This window comes from Myotis lucifugus, unplaced genomic scaffold (assembly GCF_000147115.1).
Source record: "Myotis lucifugus unplaced genomic scaffold, Myoluc2.0 scaffold_108, whole genome shotgun sequence".
NCBI lineage: Eukaryota > Metazoa > Chordata > Mammalia > Chiroptera > Vespertilionidae > Myotis > Myotis lucifugus.
The window spans coordinates 284,001-301,094 of NW_005871156.1; the positions used below are offsets into that span (position 1 = coordinate 284,001).

At 45.9% G+C, this 17,094-nt stretch overlaps 1 protein-coding gene across 3 annotated transcripts in view; it reads left to right on the forward strand.

Annotated features, from left to right (window-relative positions):
• Positions 1-16,506, forward strand: part of TGFA (transforming growth factor alpha) — a 95,395-nt gene extending 78,889 nt beyond the window's left edge. For all 3 annotated transcript variants that reach the window (XM_014459371.2, XM_006092949.3, XM_014459370.2), the window contains 3 exons: positions 7,932-8,081; positions 10,503-10,612; positions 12,759-16,506. In XM_014459371.2, the coding sequence (XP_014314857.1) occupies positions 7,932-8,081; positions 10,503-10,612; positions 12,759-12,766 (268 nt within the window). In that variant the 3' untranslated portion in view covers positions 12,767-16,506. The remainder of the gene's footprint in view (positions 1-7,931; positions 8,082-10,502; positions 10,613-12,758) is intronic.
• Positions 16,507-17,094: the final 588 nt, after the last annotated feature.

Genomic DNA, 17,094 nt, shown 5'->3' on the forward strand with positions numbered 1-17,094 from the left:
CACAGCGCTGGAGAACATTCAAGCCCAGTTCCCAGCAGAGCATAAGAGCAGTTGGCAACAGGACTAACTCCATTGTGATCAGGTTAGTGTTGCCATTACCACAGCTGAAGGACGTTGAAAGATTCTGCTGAAAGAAGCAGTGAAAATCAGGTAGACCATGGTACCAGGTCTGTCCCATGAGGCCTGTAAATCAGAGCTGCAAAGGAAGTCTTTACTCCATTCAGCCCACTCCTCCCGAGCCCCAGAAGCAGAGAGGCTATAGGACTTGGCAGATCCAGTTCTAAGGAGGCCAAGAATGGGTGAGGCAAATACAGATGTCCTTGGGCTCAGGGGCCTCACTCCCACCCCTGCCCTGTGGATTTTCTCCATATTACAGGCAAGTTGGTGTAAACATATTTCTGAAACCAAGGTCCTTGGCCCTTAGTCAACTTGGTCCTTGGCCCCCATATTAAAGACTTTGTCTTGGGACCTGTGCCAAAAGACTTGGCTAAAAATCAGAGCATTAACCTCCTGCCAGAAAGGACATCATTGTTTATGAAGACAGTGTCTCTCAGGAGCCTTAAAAAACGCTCCCATCCTTTATTTACATCTTTAGCACTTAGACAGCACTTCCTTTGTGCCAGGCACTTCAGAAGACATTCACTCATTTAGTGCTCGTAACTACTCTGTGAGGTGAGTACTGTGACGATCACATTTTAAAGAGGCGGAATCGATGGCACAGAGTGATTCAGTAATTTGCTCAAGGTCACACAGGCATTAAGTGGGAAATGGGATTTGAACCCATGATAATTTGGCTCCAAAGTCTGTACTGTGTTGTACCAACTTGTAGGGCTCTATCCTGAGGAAGTAATACCAAATGCAAACAGACGGGTACACAAAGATAATCACCTGGCTTTATGCATGATCTCAAAATTGGATCAGCCTAAATGGTAAGGATTCGGTGAAGCAAACCGGGTACATAAATTACTATACAATCATTTTAAACGACTTTTGCAGAGTTTCAAATGATATAGTAAAATGGTGACGAGATGTTAAATGAGGAACTGATACAAAAGTATAAAAAAAATCCAAACTATTTAAAAAACTACATAGAAATAGTCTGAAAGGGAACATGTTCATTGGACTGCCATTTGAAGAGATGGGTATGTACCAATGTTGGCTTTCTTTTCTTATTTTTCTTTCCGCTTTATTATCATTTATATACCTTACAATTTGCTTAGAAACATTCCTTTACTAGTTGGGGAAATTTTTTCTTAAGAAAAAAATTCAAGAGCACAGCTCAACATGCTTTATCGTATTTCTTTAAAGTTTAAAAAGGGTGCTCGCTGTGAACCACGTACAAAAGGGACTTGAGGGGAAAACTGAGCAACTTGACGGGACTGGAGGACTCTAAAGCCCTCGAACAGAGGAGAATGAAAGACATATCATAGATACTTCTTCTTGTTAAAACTGAGAGACCTACAGCCACAAAATGTGCTTCTAGGAAAAGCACCAAAGTAACCTCCAGACTTAATCAGGAACAAAAATACGAAGGCCTCAGGGACTCCCCCGGCTGGAACATGTTGCCTTTTATCTCCATCTACACTTGCTCCATTTGCAGCTCAGACAACCTCCTTTGCAGCTCAGACGACCTCCTTGCCCTCCTGGGCTACACTTCCTTTTTTTATGCACTTCTTTCTTTTTGGTCCTTTTGGGAAAAGAGCCTGAATGTAATTCCAGAGCCTCATTTTCAGCATTATGAAGACAAAACAGCATCCTAGAACCTTGTTTTTGGCAAAACCCACTCTAGACAGATGAAATTGAATGGTCAAATGATATTTTTAAAAAGTTCAGTCCTACACATTTCCCATTCCCCTCTGATAGACAAAATAACTGCTATTTTGTTCAGATTCCTGTTGTAAATAGGGGTGCAACATCTGTTTCTCCTGTACTTGATATGAAGTGGCCCATTTTATAGCCACCACCCTGGGGAAATGCGCTGGGGGGAGGGGGCCTGGGGGGAGGGGAGAGAATGGGGGAGGGAGGAGGAGAAGTAGCAGATTTTGAATTGTTGGTCCTTGATTCTCTGTACTTAAATGATAGTTCTACCTCAGTGGTTCTTAGACCTGACTGCACACTAGAATTGCCTGGGTACACAGAGCAATGGGATGGTCATCTCCTGGGGTGTGACCTTGGCCCTGGCATTTCCCAGAGCTTCCCAGGCGGTTCTTATGTGCAGTCGGGTGGGAACCAGTGCCTACCTGAGGTAAAGGAGAGGATAGCAGCTGAGTCAAGTGTCATTCATTTGTGATCAGGTGAAGTGACTCTTTCCTTCCTTGTGTAACTTGTATCTAAAATAATCAGCATAATTAAGTCTAATATTAGTAGAAGCTTGGGATGTTTAAAAAAATACCAAAAAGATAGTCACCAAACCTTTTCTTTTTTCCCCCAACTAGGAAGCATCCCCATTATTAGAAATGATTGGGAAGGAGAAAGGACCTCCTCTCCACCCCAAGGCCAGAAAGTCTAAATTATGGTTCTTAACGTTGGCTGCCCAGTAGAATCATCTGAGGGCTTTAAAAATAGGGATGCTCAGGTCTTATCCCAGAGATTCAGAGTTGGTCTAGGATGTGGCCTGGACATCATGATTTTTTTCAACCTTTCCAGGCAATTCCAACGGGCAACTAGAGTTGATGTCACTGGTAAAACCTTCATGGTAGCTGTCAACTCGGCCTTCATCAGAATTTCCTTTGGCCTTTTTTAAAAAAAAAAAAAAAAACACCCCATTTTCAGAGTGATTTTGACCTGGGATGTCCTGGGGAAGTCCAAGCATCTAGAACAAGGCTATTCTGCCTCTCAGCTACATTTGGGCTGCTTGGGGCTAAGTCTTGCTATTCTCAGAGCTCACCTAGGCCATGACCTGGAGTCTTACCCATTAGGCAGTCACCCAGGTGCTTCCTTGCCTCACTGGGTAAGTTTTCATTGAGAAGCACGTTGGGCTCCCTAACCCAATGAGACTGAGATTTGAGTATAGTAGACCCTTGAATAACACTCACCCTCCACACAGTACAAAATCCACATATTAACTTTTGACTCCCCCAAAATTTAGATATCCCTGGGTATCCATAGGAGATTAATTTCCCACCAACATTAAAATCTGCAGATGTTCAAGTCCCCTATATAAAGGCTGTAGATGAATGCATATAGTTGGCCCTACATATCGGCGAACTCCCAACCAGGGATCACAAACAATACAGGTATTTATTGAGAAAATGACACATATAAGTGAACCACATAGTTCAAACCTGTGATGTTCAAGGCTCAGCTGTATTTGCAGCTGTAACACTAAGGTGACAGGCAATAGTGTTGGCATGAAGACATTCTTAATGTGCTAGGGCCATTGCTAGGGTTGTTTTGAGGCAGGCAGAGCTGATTGTGAAGGACCCAGAACACACAAATGTTTCTCTGGGAGGAAGAACGCGGAAAGTCAACAAAATGTGGCCCGGCCCAGGGTGTTATCTTTCTCCGGGGCATCTGGGGCATCTTTGCAATTTTCCATACTTGATGGGCAGTCAGCAGCCCATATTTCTTTTTGTTATGAGGTTTGTGAGTTTGTCATTAAACCACTATCCCAGAGTATCATCCAAACTAATTTGCATTACCCCAGAAAGACAGCCTTCATAGTTGAGAGTATTAGTTTTTAAACCTCTAGACCAGTGGTTCTCAACCTTGGCTGCACATTAGAATCACCTGGGAATCTTTTTAAAATCCTGATTTCTGGGCCCCATCCTCCGGAAATTCTGTTTCTTTGTGACTAATGTTGTGGCCCCATTAGTAACAAAGAAACAGAATTTCCGGAGGATGAGGCCCAGAAATCAGGATTTTAAAAAGATTCCCAGGTGATTCTAATGTGCAGCCAAGGTTGAGAACCACTGCTCTAGAAGTTCCCATTTCCTAATCTGTAAAACAAGGTAAATATAGCCCTGACCTTACATGCTCTGTGATTGTTGGGATTAAGAGGTAATTTGCCCTGACTGGTGTGGCTCAGTTGGTTGGGTGTCATCCTGTGCACCAAAAGGTCACCAGTTCAATTCCTGGTCGGGGCACATGCCTGAGTTGCTGGCTAGATCCCCAGTGGGGGGTGTGCAGGAGGCAGCAGATCAATGTTTCTCATCTCTCATCAAGGTTTCTCTCTTTCCCTCCCTCTCTAAAAATAATAATAATAATAATATAATAATAATTATAAGAGGTAATTCATATAGGAGTTGTAATTCATATAGGAGTTTAGCCTACTGCCTTGATAAATGATAGGTGCTGTAATTAGCACCTGGCTGCCACTCTTATTTAAGTGGGATTTCTTAGAATTCCCAGCATTCATTTGTTAATTCATAGGGTTTTCAGAATCAAGTGGTTGAGGAGGTGGTAGGACCAGTCTTTCCCACAGCCTGAAGATTAAAGGAGGAACATTTCAAGTCACATGAAATTGCCTCATAGGTGTTCACCCACCTATAACCTGGACCTTTCACAAATATTTATGCTAATCCTCATCACTACTCTTCTCTAGGAGGAAGCTGCACTAAGACTGTCTACAGAGAAGTCCCATTGGCTTGGCTGCAACTCCTGGTTAGAAATCTAACAATTCGCCACAAAGCCCAGGCTCCCCAGCCCATTCTGTTCAGTGGTTCACCAGTTTTTGTAGAGCTAGGTCTTGCCCACAAGAGCATGGAGTCTGCCCTACAGTGAGGCTAGTGGAAGGGCAGTCAGAGAGGTGGGCATAGTCCTGAAGGCATTCAGAGGAGGATGAGAGGTTAAGGGAGAGCCATGGAAAGAGCTATGAAAAATGAATGGATGGGTGACTGCGTCTGTAAGTTACATCTTTTTAGAGACTGTAGTATTTGAGATGGAATCTGAGGAGGAGAGTGAATAATAATTGTCCAGGCAAAGAAGGTAATAGGAGTTGAAATGGGCAAGTGGGAGGGTAGTATTCACTCATTAGGCAAGTGTGTCCTAAGTGCCTATGTGTTGGACATGCGTTTATTTGACACTAGACTAGTGAGGAGGGTGGGACAACTTGGATTAGCTGGAACCTTGGTGATGGGTAATAGAGAGGGTAGGTTCTGGCCCTGCAGAAATAGGGTGTCAGATACCAAATGGAGGAAACCCAAAACTCAGGTGGGAGCCATCTGGGTGTGGGCCAGAGAAGGGACCCTTTGCAGGGTTCTCTTTAGACACTGACAGCTTAGCTTATGCATCGCCAACATCTGCTGCTCATCGCCTTTCAGCCCCCAGTCCAGTCTGCTGTTAGCTTCCCCCTAGTGAGAAGGGGCCAGTGACTTTGTTTTCACAACCGATAGGGTGAGCCGTTTCTTGACTTTTGCCTTCACATAATGTTATTGATACCAAACAAACAAACAAAAAATCTGCCCCGTCCCATAGCCCCTCGGTCTTCTCCTTCCCAGCCCAAGTGTGTGAGAGCCAGGGTTCTCATTCAGAATTCTGTGGTCCAGATCCTTTGTCAAGAAGAGTCGTCTTCCTAGAGATCCCCCCTCTTCCACTTTGTTCAAGGGCCTGCTCTCTTCTTCTCGGGTCTATAGCGATCCCTTTGTGTCATTTTCCATCCTAGTTGGCCCACCTTAGCTTCCTTAATTACCAAACAATGAAAACCCTCTGCAACCTTGTGGAACCTCAGATCTTTTACCCTATCGCGATTGGAGGCTAAGCCAAAAGCCAGGTTTGATCAAGAGCTTAATCTGTGGCATTCTCTTCCCAACCTGTTTAGTATGCAGGGGAAGCAGCCTGGTGAGTGAGCAAGAACCCAGACTCTAGGGTCAGCAGACCTGGGTATGAATTTCTCTCTCTTCCCTAGCAGGGTGGGCACAACCAAATGACTTGACTTTTCTGTGCAAGGATTAAATGAGAAAGGGCATGCTAAATGTAAAATAACCCTTAATAGAAAAGCAAGTGCCTGAATTCAAACTAAAAACATACCTTTTTAGATAGATAACAGTTGGGCTTTGGGAGAAAGAGTGCCAGTGTTAAGACTTCTGTTAAGCAGTGTTACAGACAGAAGCTTGTATGCCATGGTATTCCAGGTTGTAGTCTTAATCAGCAATTTTTGCAGCATCTACTTAACCCCATAGAGCAGTGGTCAGCAAACTGCGGCTCACGAGCCACATGCAGCTTTTTGGCCCCTTGAGTGTGGCTCTTCCACAAAATACCGACTTCTGCACATGGGCCACGAAGTTTCAATCGCACTATACGTGCGCGTCCGCACGTGGTATCTTGTGGAAGAGCCACACTCAAGGAGCCAAAGAGCCGCGTGTGGCTCGCGAGTGGCTTGCCGACCACTGCATAGAGTATCTGTTTCTTTAACATTAAAATGATTTTTTGTTAACATTGAGCAAAACCTATGCTCCTGGAAAATGTACTGTACAGTAAGTTCTCACTTAATGTCATTGATAAGCTCTAAGACTTTATACGAAATGGTGTATAATGAAACCAATGTTGCCATAGGCTAATTGATATAAATAAGAGTTAAGTTCATTAACATCATAATGAAATAGTTATAATGAAATAGGTTATAATGAAAAAGCATCATATTCCCAAAACGAGGGTTTTCATTATCCAAGGACCTAACTCCAAGGGCCCTTCTGGCATGTGGGGTCTGGCAGCCAGGAGCACAGGGTTAGGGGACTCACAAATGGAATGCCTCTGAGGCAAGCGCTGGCACAATAGGCTGGCACACCACGACCCTTCACCGCCTTTTCATTTTTCCTTGTTCCTCAGATGTCTTAATCTAAAAGTGAAGGTGGCAGGCTATCTACTTCATCAAAAAGCACTCTTAAAAAACAAAAGTTTAGCTATCATTGCCATGTCTGAGGGGGGACAAAACAAAACTTAAAACCAGGGTGTGATGTTTGGTGCAAGGCTGCTCCGGGGAAGTTCCCTGTGGGAAGGAAGGCTCTCCACCTGAGAAGGCCGAGGTGATCAAACATTTTCATCACAATTTGAAAGTCACCCCCAACAAAGAGACCAATGTGTAAGCTAAGTATTTTCTATTGAAAAGAATCATATGCTTTGAAGAGGGGAAATGCCTGCATCAGAAAATGGCCATCTCTTCCTATGGGTAGAACATGTCCTAAGGAATCATCACGTGAGAAGCACTTGTGGCTGCCCCAGAATCGGGCTGGGGGATGGAGGTGGGTAGGACAGGCCAGAGCGAGATGGAAGAAGCAGCATTCGCCTTTAGCACATAGGAGGAGGCTGTTACTGAAATGAATGATGCCAAAGAGCCTTGAATAGTAGCAATGCCCGTAATAACAGTGGCTTGTGTTGATGTTGCCCTTAAAGATTACACGCAGCTCACGAACATGACCTCTTTTGTGCCCTTACTAATCCTCTAGTGGAGAAAGGCCAGCTGTTGTTGGAAATGAGGACCTGGGTTCACAGGAGATGAGTAGCTTCGCAAGTCCTACAATTACTAGTTAGTAGTGCTGGCTCTAATGTCAGTACGTGCCTCATGTGCTGGGCCACCAGGTAAATGCTTGCAGAGCTAATTAAACTTAAAGATAAGCAAACCACAGCCTGTGTCTCCTGCTGGTTTAGTGTGTTTTCTTAAGCTCATCATCAGAAATTCTGAATACACACATTTGGTTTAAAAATAACCTGAATTTTTATGAACTGCCAAAATGAACTCCGTGTCATAAACACATTTGCTGCCTCCTTCATTCCCCCAAGAGCTGGCTTGGTGACAATAATAATAAAGTGCTTCAGTAGCACCTTTCATCCCCACGTGATAAAGCTGGTTCCTTACCTCTCATTCTCCAAGCAAGAGGTGCCTGTGCAGAGAAGTGGGGGTGACTTTACTGGAGGGGTCCCTTTGGGCTTTTCCTGGGGCTTGGGGGAAACAAGCCTTCTACCAGAGAGTGTGCTGATGTCCCTTTCTTTCCCAGCTGCCACTCTGGGTATGTCGGAGCGCGCTGTGAACATGCAGACCTCCTGGCCGTGGTGGCCGCCAGCCAGAAGAAGCAGGCCATCACCGCCTTAGTGGTGGTTTCCGTCGTGGCCCTGGCTGGCCTCATCATCACGTGTGTGCTGATACAGTGAGTATTTGCTGCCCTAAGGTCAGGTCTCCCGCCCTCCCAGGGACATCTGCAGCATGCCCTGATAACAGGGTCACCTCAGCAGTTTGTTGCTGTGATGTCTGATTGGTATCAGCTAAGCCAAGAGGAACTTTGGTGACAGCCAAGCTGTCAAAGGGCACATGTCCTGGGAGGGTCCCAGCAGTGGGCCTGTGCACTGCTGGAAGCCACGAAGAACAAAGGCACCACCCCACCCCCCCCCCATTGTTGGGCTTGGAGCCTTCACTCTTTCGTGAAGGAACATCCAGGTGCCCCAGAGTGAACTGGAAACAGCTCCCAGCCTCATTTGGGCAGGAGCTCTTTGCAAATCCTAAAGCCATGTCTAAGGCCACTGTTACTATTATGACAAGTTAATGACAGCCCTTCCTCATTTTTGCACTTCTCTGCCCTCCTCATCCTTCAAAACTCAGTTTCCACCTTGCATCTTCCAGGAAGCCTTCCTGAGCCCAGACCATTAGAGATTGTTTCCCGATGTTTCTTACCCCCATTTGCTTGCCCATATCTTCCCTGGTTCTGGCAATGAATAAAATGGGCTTTAGAGCCCCAGCTCGTTGACAGTAGCCACAACCTGCTCACATCCTTCTCCTGGAATAAGCCAGCATTAAGTGGTGAGAGATGAGGTCTGAACTGGGCTGGCCTTTCCTTCCTCTCCTAGCAGTATCTGTTCCATTCCCGTCTGTCTTAGCAAAACATGTTTGTAGGTAGTGGACAAGCAGCCCTGGTCCAAGCTGGGGCAGAGCTCAGGTTCTGCCACTCATGAAGACCCTCCCTGGGGGAGCAGTAGCAACTTAATGGACTACTGGCATCAATTCTCATGGCTGGCTAGCTACCTGCGCCCACCCATCACGTTCACAGTCCTATTTCTGTGGCAAGGAGGGTCCTAGAGCCTCAGAATAAGACTGAGTGCCCACGTGGGCCTCTCTAGAGGGACTTAAAAGTTCATTTTCACCAGATTTTTTGAGACAAGAATAAACCAGGATACTGGACAGCCTCTCTCATTCCCGGGGAGGCAGCCAGTCCCACTTCTCTGTCCTTTGCCAGCCCGTCCTTGCCAAATACCAACTTCAGAATCTCTGAGCCAGAGACTAAGCCCTCATGCTTGCCAGGCTGCTAGATGCCTGGGCAGGGGGCCATCCTGAGTTGCAGAGCTGGTTGGGACCAACTCATCCCCTGCCAGAGAGATAAAGAGACTTGGCTCTCACTGCCCTGGGACACTCCTGGCTGGGGCGTGACTGGGGCAGGCCCGCCTGGCTAGCTGACTGCAAGACAGCAATCAGTGACGGATCTGGAATCAAGGCCTTCAGCATGGGATGAGCTGGTCCCAACCTGGACTGTGTAACTCAGGAGGGACCCGTCCAGGCAGACTGCTGGCCACCGTGCCAGACAGGTTGGGCAGAAGTATTGCAGGGCCCCTTCTCAGTCTGCTGCCCAGAGATTCAGGGGTCCCAGGAACCTTCCCAGGGCTGAGGATCGTGAATTGCTACCAGGCACCAAGAGGGAAGGAAACACAGCAACAGGCTTGTTTCCTTGTCTGTTCTCGGGCTCATGTCAGCCAAGAGATCTCTCCCAGCCCTGGTCAGTGGATTCATAGATTATATATACATTAAGGTTAGGAAATGAGGTCTTCTATGGGACTTCCATGGAAAACAGCCATCCGTGTCTCTAGGTAATGTATGACTTAGTGCTTCTCCTCTGACCTTCTGTGAGTTCTCGGATTCTTTTTTCACGCTAACTCTACCAACTGTTCTTTCCTGCCCACCCAAGGAGGCAGGAGCGGTCATAGCCCTAATGCGTCAGGACTCTGGGGAACACAGGTTCACCAGGAAGTTGGGTTTGCCCCAACTACAGGATGTTAGTCCTCAGAGAAGGATTCAAAGCCACTGAGATCCATGCCTCATTCTCGTTCTTTCCATAGGTCAGTTCAGCCCATCCACATTCCCTGCTTTGCTGCTGGAAATACCTGATGGAGGGCTGCCCCCCTCCCAAGCCCTCACAGCCCTGCCAGCCTGAAGCGGCTGCGCTGTCCCAGTCCTACTCACGGAATTACCCTTCTGCTGCTTTATGGGGAGGGCAGATGGGTGGGTGACTGGGCCTCTCTGACAGTCAGGCAAGCTGGAGCCCAGTTGCCCTGAGCAGAGCTGCACAAACAGCGCTGGGGCCTTGGGGTGGTCAATGGGTATCTTTGTTGTTGGCCAGCATCTGCCCTAAAGGCCACCACCCAGCCGGGCCCTCAGTCCCTTGCTGTGTCTGTCCCTCTGGAGGCCCCCACGGGAGGCTGGTTGAAAGCCCAGAGCTGCCCAGAAGGCCCCTCAGGCAGACATTGCACCAGCTGGGCACTCCTGCCAGGCTCCTGCCTCGACCGTGTTCTCTGTGTCTTTGCAGCTGCTGCCAGGTCCGAAAATACTGTGAGTGGTGCCGGGCCCTCATCTGCCGGCACGAGAAGCCCAGCGCCCTCCTGAAAGGAAGGCCTGCTTGCTGCCACTCAGAAACAGGTAAGGGGCTGCATCGAGGAGGGGCCTTTTCCCCTTTGGGGGAGAAAATGACACCTTCTCCAGGTCAGGGCAGAAGTTCTTGGAGGATGAAGCCGGAAGAGGGAGAAAAGATGATATTTATCTACCAAGTCAGGTTTAGTTTAGCCTAATGCAGTGATAGTGAACCTTTTGAGCTCGGTGTGTCAGCATTTTGAAAAACCCTAACTGAACTCTGGTGCCGTGTCACATATAGAAATTTTTTGATATTTGCAACCATAGTAAAACAGATTTATATTTTTGATATTTATTTTATATATTTAAATGCCATTTAACAAAGAAAAATCAACCAAAAAAATGAGTTCGCGTGTCACCTCTGACACGCGTGTCATAGGTTCGCCATCACTGGCCTAATGTGTGTTTTACTCAAAGGGAGCTCTTTTATCCTTACTGGTGACTGTGTGACTTTTAACAAGTTACATAACATCTCTAACCCTCAGTTTTCTTATTTTAAAATGTTGTGCAAGCTGAATAAGTACAGACATTAAGCATCTAGTATCGTGTATCCCCAACTGTGGATATGCAATAGATGTTCATTTCTTTCTCTTAAAAAAAAAAACAAAAATCACTTCCCTTTTCTCATCTGTGGAGTGAGCGATTCTCCTATCGAAAGTCTCTAAGGACTCTTCAAACTCTTCGATCCTGTGACCATCATTACGTTTTTCATTGTTTCATGCATGTTTTCCAACATCCTTAAAGTGGACTGGTCATCTAGACGTGAGCCAACACACATCTCAGGCGCCCGCATCTGAGCATCACTAGCTTGGGGCTCATGGAGCCAAATTGCTCCTTTATCCAGATAAGCTCTGAGAAATCTCACATCAGCCATTTTTCTGCAATGCTATTCAGACCAATTGAGCCCATCATAAAAGTTTCTTTATAGGAAGTAGTGGGTCAGGAGGCAATTGCCCCAGGCTGATCCACCCAAGGTGTTCTTCTCTGTAAACGGTTGACATTCCAGAAGCTCAAGGTTGCATGGAGAGCGTAGGGAGAAAAGCAACTGCTGTGTTTGTTAAATCTCATGGTATCTGACCTGGAGGGAACAGAAGGCCCAGGAGCACCATATATTTGTTTTTCATTTCAAGAACCACAGTAATTGTGCCAGGGCAGTTCTTTTGATCTGGGAGGATACTAATCCATTAATCCTCAAAATAGCCTTAGCGAAGAGGAGGATTTGTGGGTGATATAGGTAAACTGAGTCTGCCAAAGGCCTTCTTGGATCCCACCATGAGTCCGTGGGAGGAGAGGGCACTAGGATGAGAACCAAGGCCCCTGAAGGCCTCACTCACATCTCTCTTCCACTACTTCTGGGGCCATCCATTGAGCTAATGGAGGTAAATTTTATTTTGTCTTTTAGCACCAATAAAAAAGTTATTTACACCTTTTAAGAAAATTCATAGTAAATTTTGTACCATTTGTCCACACCTCAGCAGAGTCATTCGGAGCAGAGTTAGGTTTCTTCTTCTTACTTCTTCTCGACCACATTTGAGAGAACGTTAGCCTTGAGCCTGGGGATAGATCTGGCCACTGAGACTGAAGCCCATCTCCGAGATGAGGCATACCTCCCCATCTCCGCAGGGACCTTGAGAGGGACCAGGGTAGGAAGTTGTCCAGGCTGACTGGAGAGCTGCTGGGAATGAGGTCCATGCTGCCTCACCACTACAGCCACAGAGGATACCCTCAGGGCCCCCCACCCATTGAGAAACAAATGGGTCCTTTCTTGTATGGCCATCGGGGAAGTGATCCTACCGCCAGAACCCTACACCAGCTCATGAATTGCCCACTAAACCATACTTTATGAGGGAGCTAGCCACATGCTGGGTCAAATCACTTCCAGTTGAATTGAGGCCCACAAAACAGGGTGCATCCCCATTTCTCTTCTGCCACAACTCATTTCACTTTTGGTCAGCCTTTTCTTTGGCACTGAAAACACAGTTTCAGTAGCTGCTTCCCCTGAGGTTGAACCTGCAGAATTTGGACTTGGGTCTGAGTGCCCAAGAGAACTTGGTGACCTTGGCTGATGCATCTCTAAGTTTCTGTCTCAAGCCTGTTTGGCCAGCGTGGCTGGGGTCTGGCCCACTGAACTTAACCTGTTTTTCCTTCCTCGCAGTGGTCTGAAGAGCCCAGAGGAGGAATTTGGCCAAGTGACTAGGGCAGCCCTAATGAAGAATGGACTTCTTCTGGACGGCCCAGCAAGGGATGCCTGGGACGTGCTAACAGACCTTCCTACTCTGCTGGCAATCACCTGTGCAGCCTCTTGTCTTGTGTGGGCCGTCCTTCAAAACTCTGTCAAGAAACTGTCTGCTTGGGGTTATTCAGTGTGACCTAGAAAAGAAATCAGTGGATCACAGTTTAAAGGCTGGTCAAAAAAGAACTGCAAGGGGTGGACTTCCTGTTTACCTATACAAGATGTGTGTGTCAGTCAGCGTCTGAGTCCAGGAGTAGTTGTCTTCTACCATTCATGGATGCCAGGCTGTGTTTCTTTTTAATGGACCCACAACAGCATGCATCCTGCCCAACACCGAAGATTCCTATAGTTGTTACAGTTTTTTCTCATCCATTTATTGGGGAAGAAGGTGGAGAAAGGGTAACTGCTTTTTGTTATGGGAGGATGCCAAGTTTAAGAAGAGCTGCGTCTGTCCTCTGTCCAGTAGACCCTCAACCAGCCCAACGTCCTCCACAGACACGCGATATTGAGGACCTTCCCAAGTCACCACCACCCTTGGAGATAACTTCTTATTTATTAGCTGGATGATGGTTTTATTTTTAATCTCTCAAGTCAATGTAAAAAGCATAAAAACTCTTTTAGACTTCTACATTCATGATGGATGTCTTGCTGGCTGCAGAGTTATACCGATTAAAAATGTCTGGCCTCTTTGGGACAGCTAAGGCTTAGGAAAAGCTACCCAGAAGGTACAGAGATGGAAGCAGAGGTTGAGTTGCTGATGGGAGCAAAGATTGGGGTTCAGACATTGTGCCATTTAAGACACAAAGCCGGCAAATGCCCCCGGGTACATTCTGTGGAAAGGTTAGCCAGTCCAGCAGCATAGATGTGTCATCTCAGTCGGGGAGAGAGGAAGAATGCTCCTGTGTGTGGGTCTGCACGGGTTAAACACAAGACTTGCTACACTGCTCAAAGATTAACATGAGCCCTCTGAGAGCCACGGGCATTTGGGGCCACATTCATGAAAGGGGGGCTGGTCATTTATTTTCCATTTTGTCACTTGGTTGATTTGTTACTTCATTTTTAAAAGGAAAAATTCAACTTTTCTATTGTTAAGCATGAGGAGAAATATTTCAATGATTTGTTTTCATCCGGAATGCTGGTTTTATTAACAAAAACTCTAACAAGCCATGTCTACTGTGAGAGTCTCACTTTCCCCTCAGAAAAGGGCGGAATAGTTCTCCTGGGCATTAGGGTACATTCTGACCCACTGGCCTGCCTGTGGGAAGCACTGCCTCCCTCCTGCCAAGTAGTGGGGGGGTTCATCCCTAGGAATTTTCATTAAAATTCAGGACCTGAATAACAATGAAACAACGTACAAACTCCTTACATGAGGAAAGTCTTCTTCACTAATATTCGGAAAAATGAAAGATTTCTACCAATTAACCCTTCAGTGCATTGAGCTCCTCACATCCTGACAGTGACCAGTTAATTTTGTCCTCCCCTAATTCTTCTTCCCCAGTCTGTCTATTTCAATGAATCTTCTCTCCCTTTCTTACAGTTGAGACAATTATATGACCCATGTCTTAACTTCGGCACTTTTATTGAATCATGGTACACCCAAAGCACTGAGAGCAGAAATAGGATCTGTTTACCAGTTGGCCCCTAACCCTGTAATTGACACAGCTCACAGGTTTTAATTATAAAAGAAAATAGGTCTAAGTTCGCATTCCTTGGGCCAGTCCTACAGATATGTGGGCTGAAGCTGGTATATGTAGCATCTCGCTCAGAGACCAATCCAGTTGATGCCGGCTTATAGACCCCAGTGTGCCCTCACTTTTCCCCTCAGCCTCTGACAGTCTGAATGGTCTAAAGAGACTAATGGAAGTGGAATAGTGTTACTTGTTAACTTGAGGTCACATTTTTTTCTTTAGGATGATCTTTCCCCAGTCTTTTAGAGACTCTTTGAGGTCTGGTTGCCTTTAAAAGGTTTGGACTGATGTGAAAATGTTTGTGAGGCTTTCTTCACTAGTGAATGGAAGGATTGGTATCTGGTCTTTAGGCTTCCAAGAGCTTTTGCAGAGGTGTGAGAAGACATGGATGGAAGTGGAGGGAACCTTCTTGCTCCCCTGTGGGGTCTTTGAGTTTAGTGTCTGTGAATGTCCTGGTCCTCAGATCCAAGGAGTCACAGCTGCCAGCGCCCCCTTCCTTGTGCCTGTACAAGCATACAATGAACAGGCTCGATGGGCGCTTCCCTAGACATGCCTCTGGGGTCAGTCCTCTGCAAACCAGGCCTAAAAAGAGTTGGAGCCAAGTTCAGAGTCAAGGCAGGCCTGGTTGGACCTTTGTCCACTTCCCAGGATATGACACGGCCTTACTTCTTTAGGTAATTTCTAGAAATCAGATGGCCAACAAGCTTTGGATCCCTGAGCCATTTTATGGCATTGATACCTCTTTGGTTAGCTGTAAAATGCCCCCATTTCAGGATAAAAATGTATCTTCTAATCCATCTCTGCGGGTTCCTTGTGTTTCCTTGCTTTTTAGAAAGCCAAGTGTTCATAATGATCAGGGAATCATTCCCAAGCCCTGACCTGATAGGTAGCCACACTTCTGGGAGTGGGAAGCACACTGTTTCCCTGTCTCCTTCAGGAAAAATGAGGAGACTCCATTTTTAAAAGGGGAGGAGATGCTTCCACGTCTTTTATGGAACCTGCTCTACAAGCCATAACTTCAAGCATATTAGCAGAAAACATTGTCCTCTAGATTGAAGACATACAGCAGCCAATCCTGATCTGGAAAACATGTCCAGACACATGTGGAAAAAACAAGCTATGAGCTTGCCATTGTGTTCCAGCAGAGGAGGTGGGCAGAATGCCCCCCAAGTCTATTTTCCTGAGAAAGGAGGAGGAGGTAGGATTGACACTCCCCCACCCACTTTGGTGAGGGAAGGGAGAGTGTGGTTCTAGAGCTTCTTGGGAGACTATTCTCTTCAAGTAGAAAAAAGTATCTGGCATCTCCAACCGGGTCTTCCAGGGCCAGGTTGTCTCAGTGCACATGGGCTACTGGTGTTTTTCCAGGCAATTTTGGCAAGAATGGGTCAACCAGACTCCAACACTGCTCAGGGGACCCTGACCCTTTTAGTAGGATCTGGGCTTTGATTTTTCCCAACCTGCTCAGTAAAGAGGGGTAGGGGGGATGATTCAAAAGCCCAGGGCCATGGGGGACATCACAGAAACAGATAAACACCTATGTTTGCTCTTAATGTTCTAACATAAGACCTATTTTCTGTAGCCACTGATTTTTACAGACTCTCTGAAAGATCCGGTGGTAAGCACACACACAGGACTGAAAAGCGACCCCTCTTTCTAATGTAATAACTGACTGAAGTGTTCAACTTTTCATTCTCTTTATTATACAAACCTGATACTTTTTTTTTAGAACTTGTTACTCCGACTTCTGTATATGTTGCACTGAAAAGGTTAATATTTAATGTTTTAATTTATTTTGTGTGGTAAGTTAATTTTGATTTCTGTAATGCATTAATGTGATTAGCAGTCTTTTCCTTAATACCTGAATTATTTAAAGAGTAGTGAGCAATAGAAAATGCAGTTGCATTTTTTCATTAATGTGCATTGTTCAGTTGTACTGTACCTTGTTTGAAAAAAATGAAGGAATGAACTTTTGTTTTCCTAAATCAAGACTGGAACTTTTCTTTCATGAGCATTTTTTAAATTTTTTCAATTACAGTTGACATATTATTTGTTTCAGGTATACAACATAGTGATTAGACATTTATATACCTTACGAAATGATCACCACAGTAATTCTAGGACCCATCTGGTACTATACATCATTATCACAACATTATTCACTATATTCCCCATGTTGTACTTTACTATTTTTATAACCTTGGGCATTATTTTAAATTTCTCCCAGTGATTTAATCCAGTCCCTATCACCCTTTGGAATATACCAGGCCCCAGGGAGCAGATGGCATAGGAGAGGTTTGATGCCTGGGGCTGCAAGTACCTCATACCCACCCAGGGCATCCCACCTTGGCCCATACTTGGGTATCCTTAATGTCCAACAGATGTTAGCCCCTGAGCACTCTGGAAAGCTTGGGCCTCCTTTCAAGTGGGATCATCAGAGGCAGGGAAGTGAGAAAACACCTGTGGCAACAAGGGCCATGAGGAGTACCATATGGCTAAAGCTTGAGGTCATACACAAGTGGGTGGTGGCTTTTCCGGGAGCCAAATTTTGAAATTGGGAATTAAAACATAGC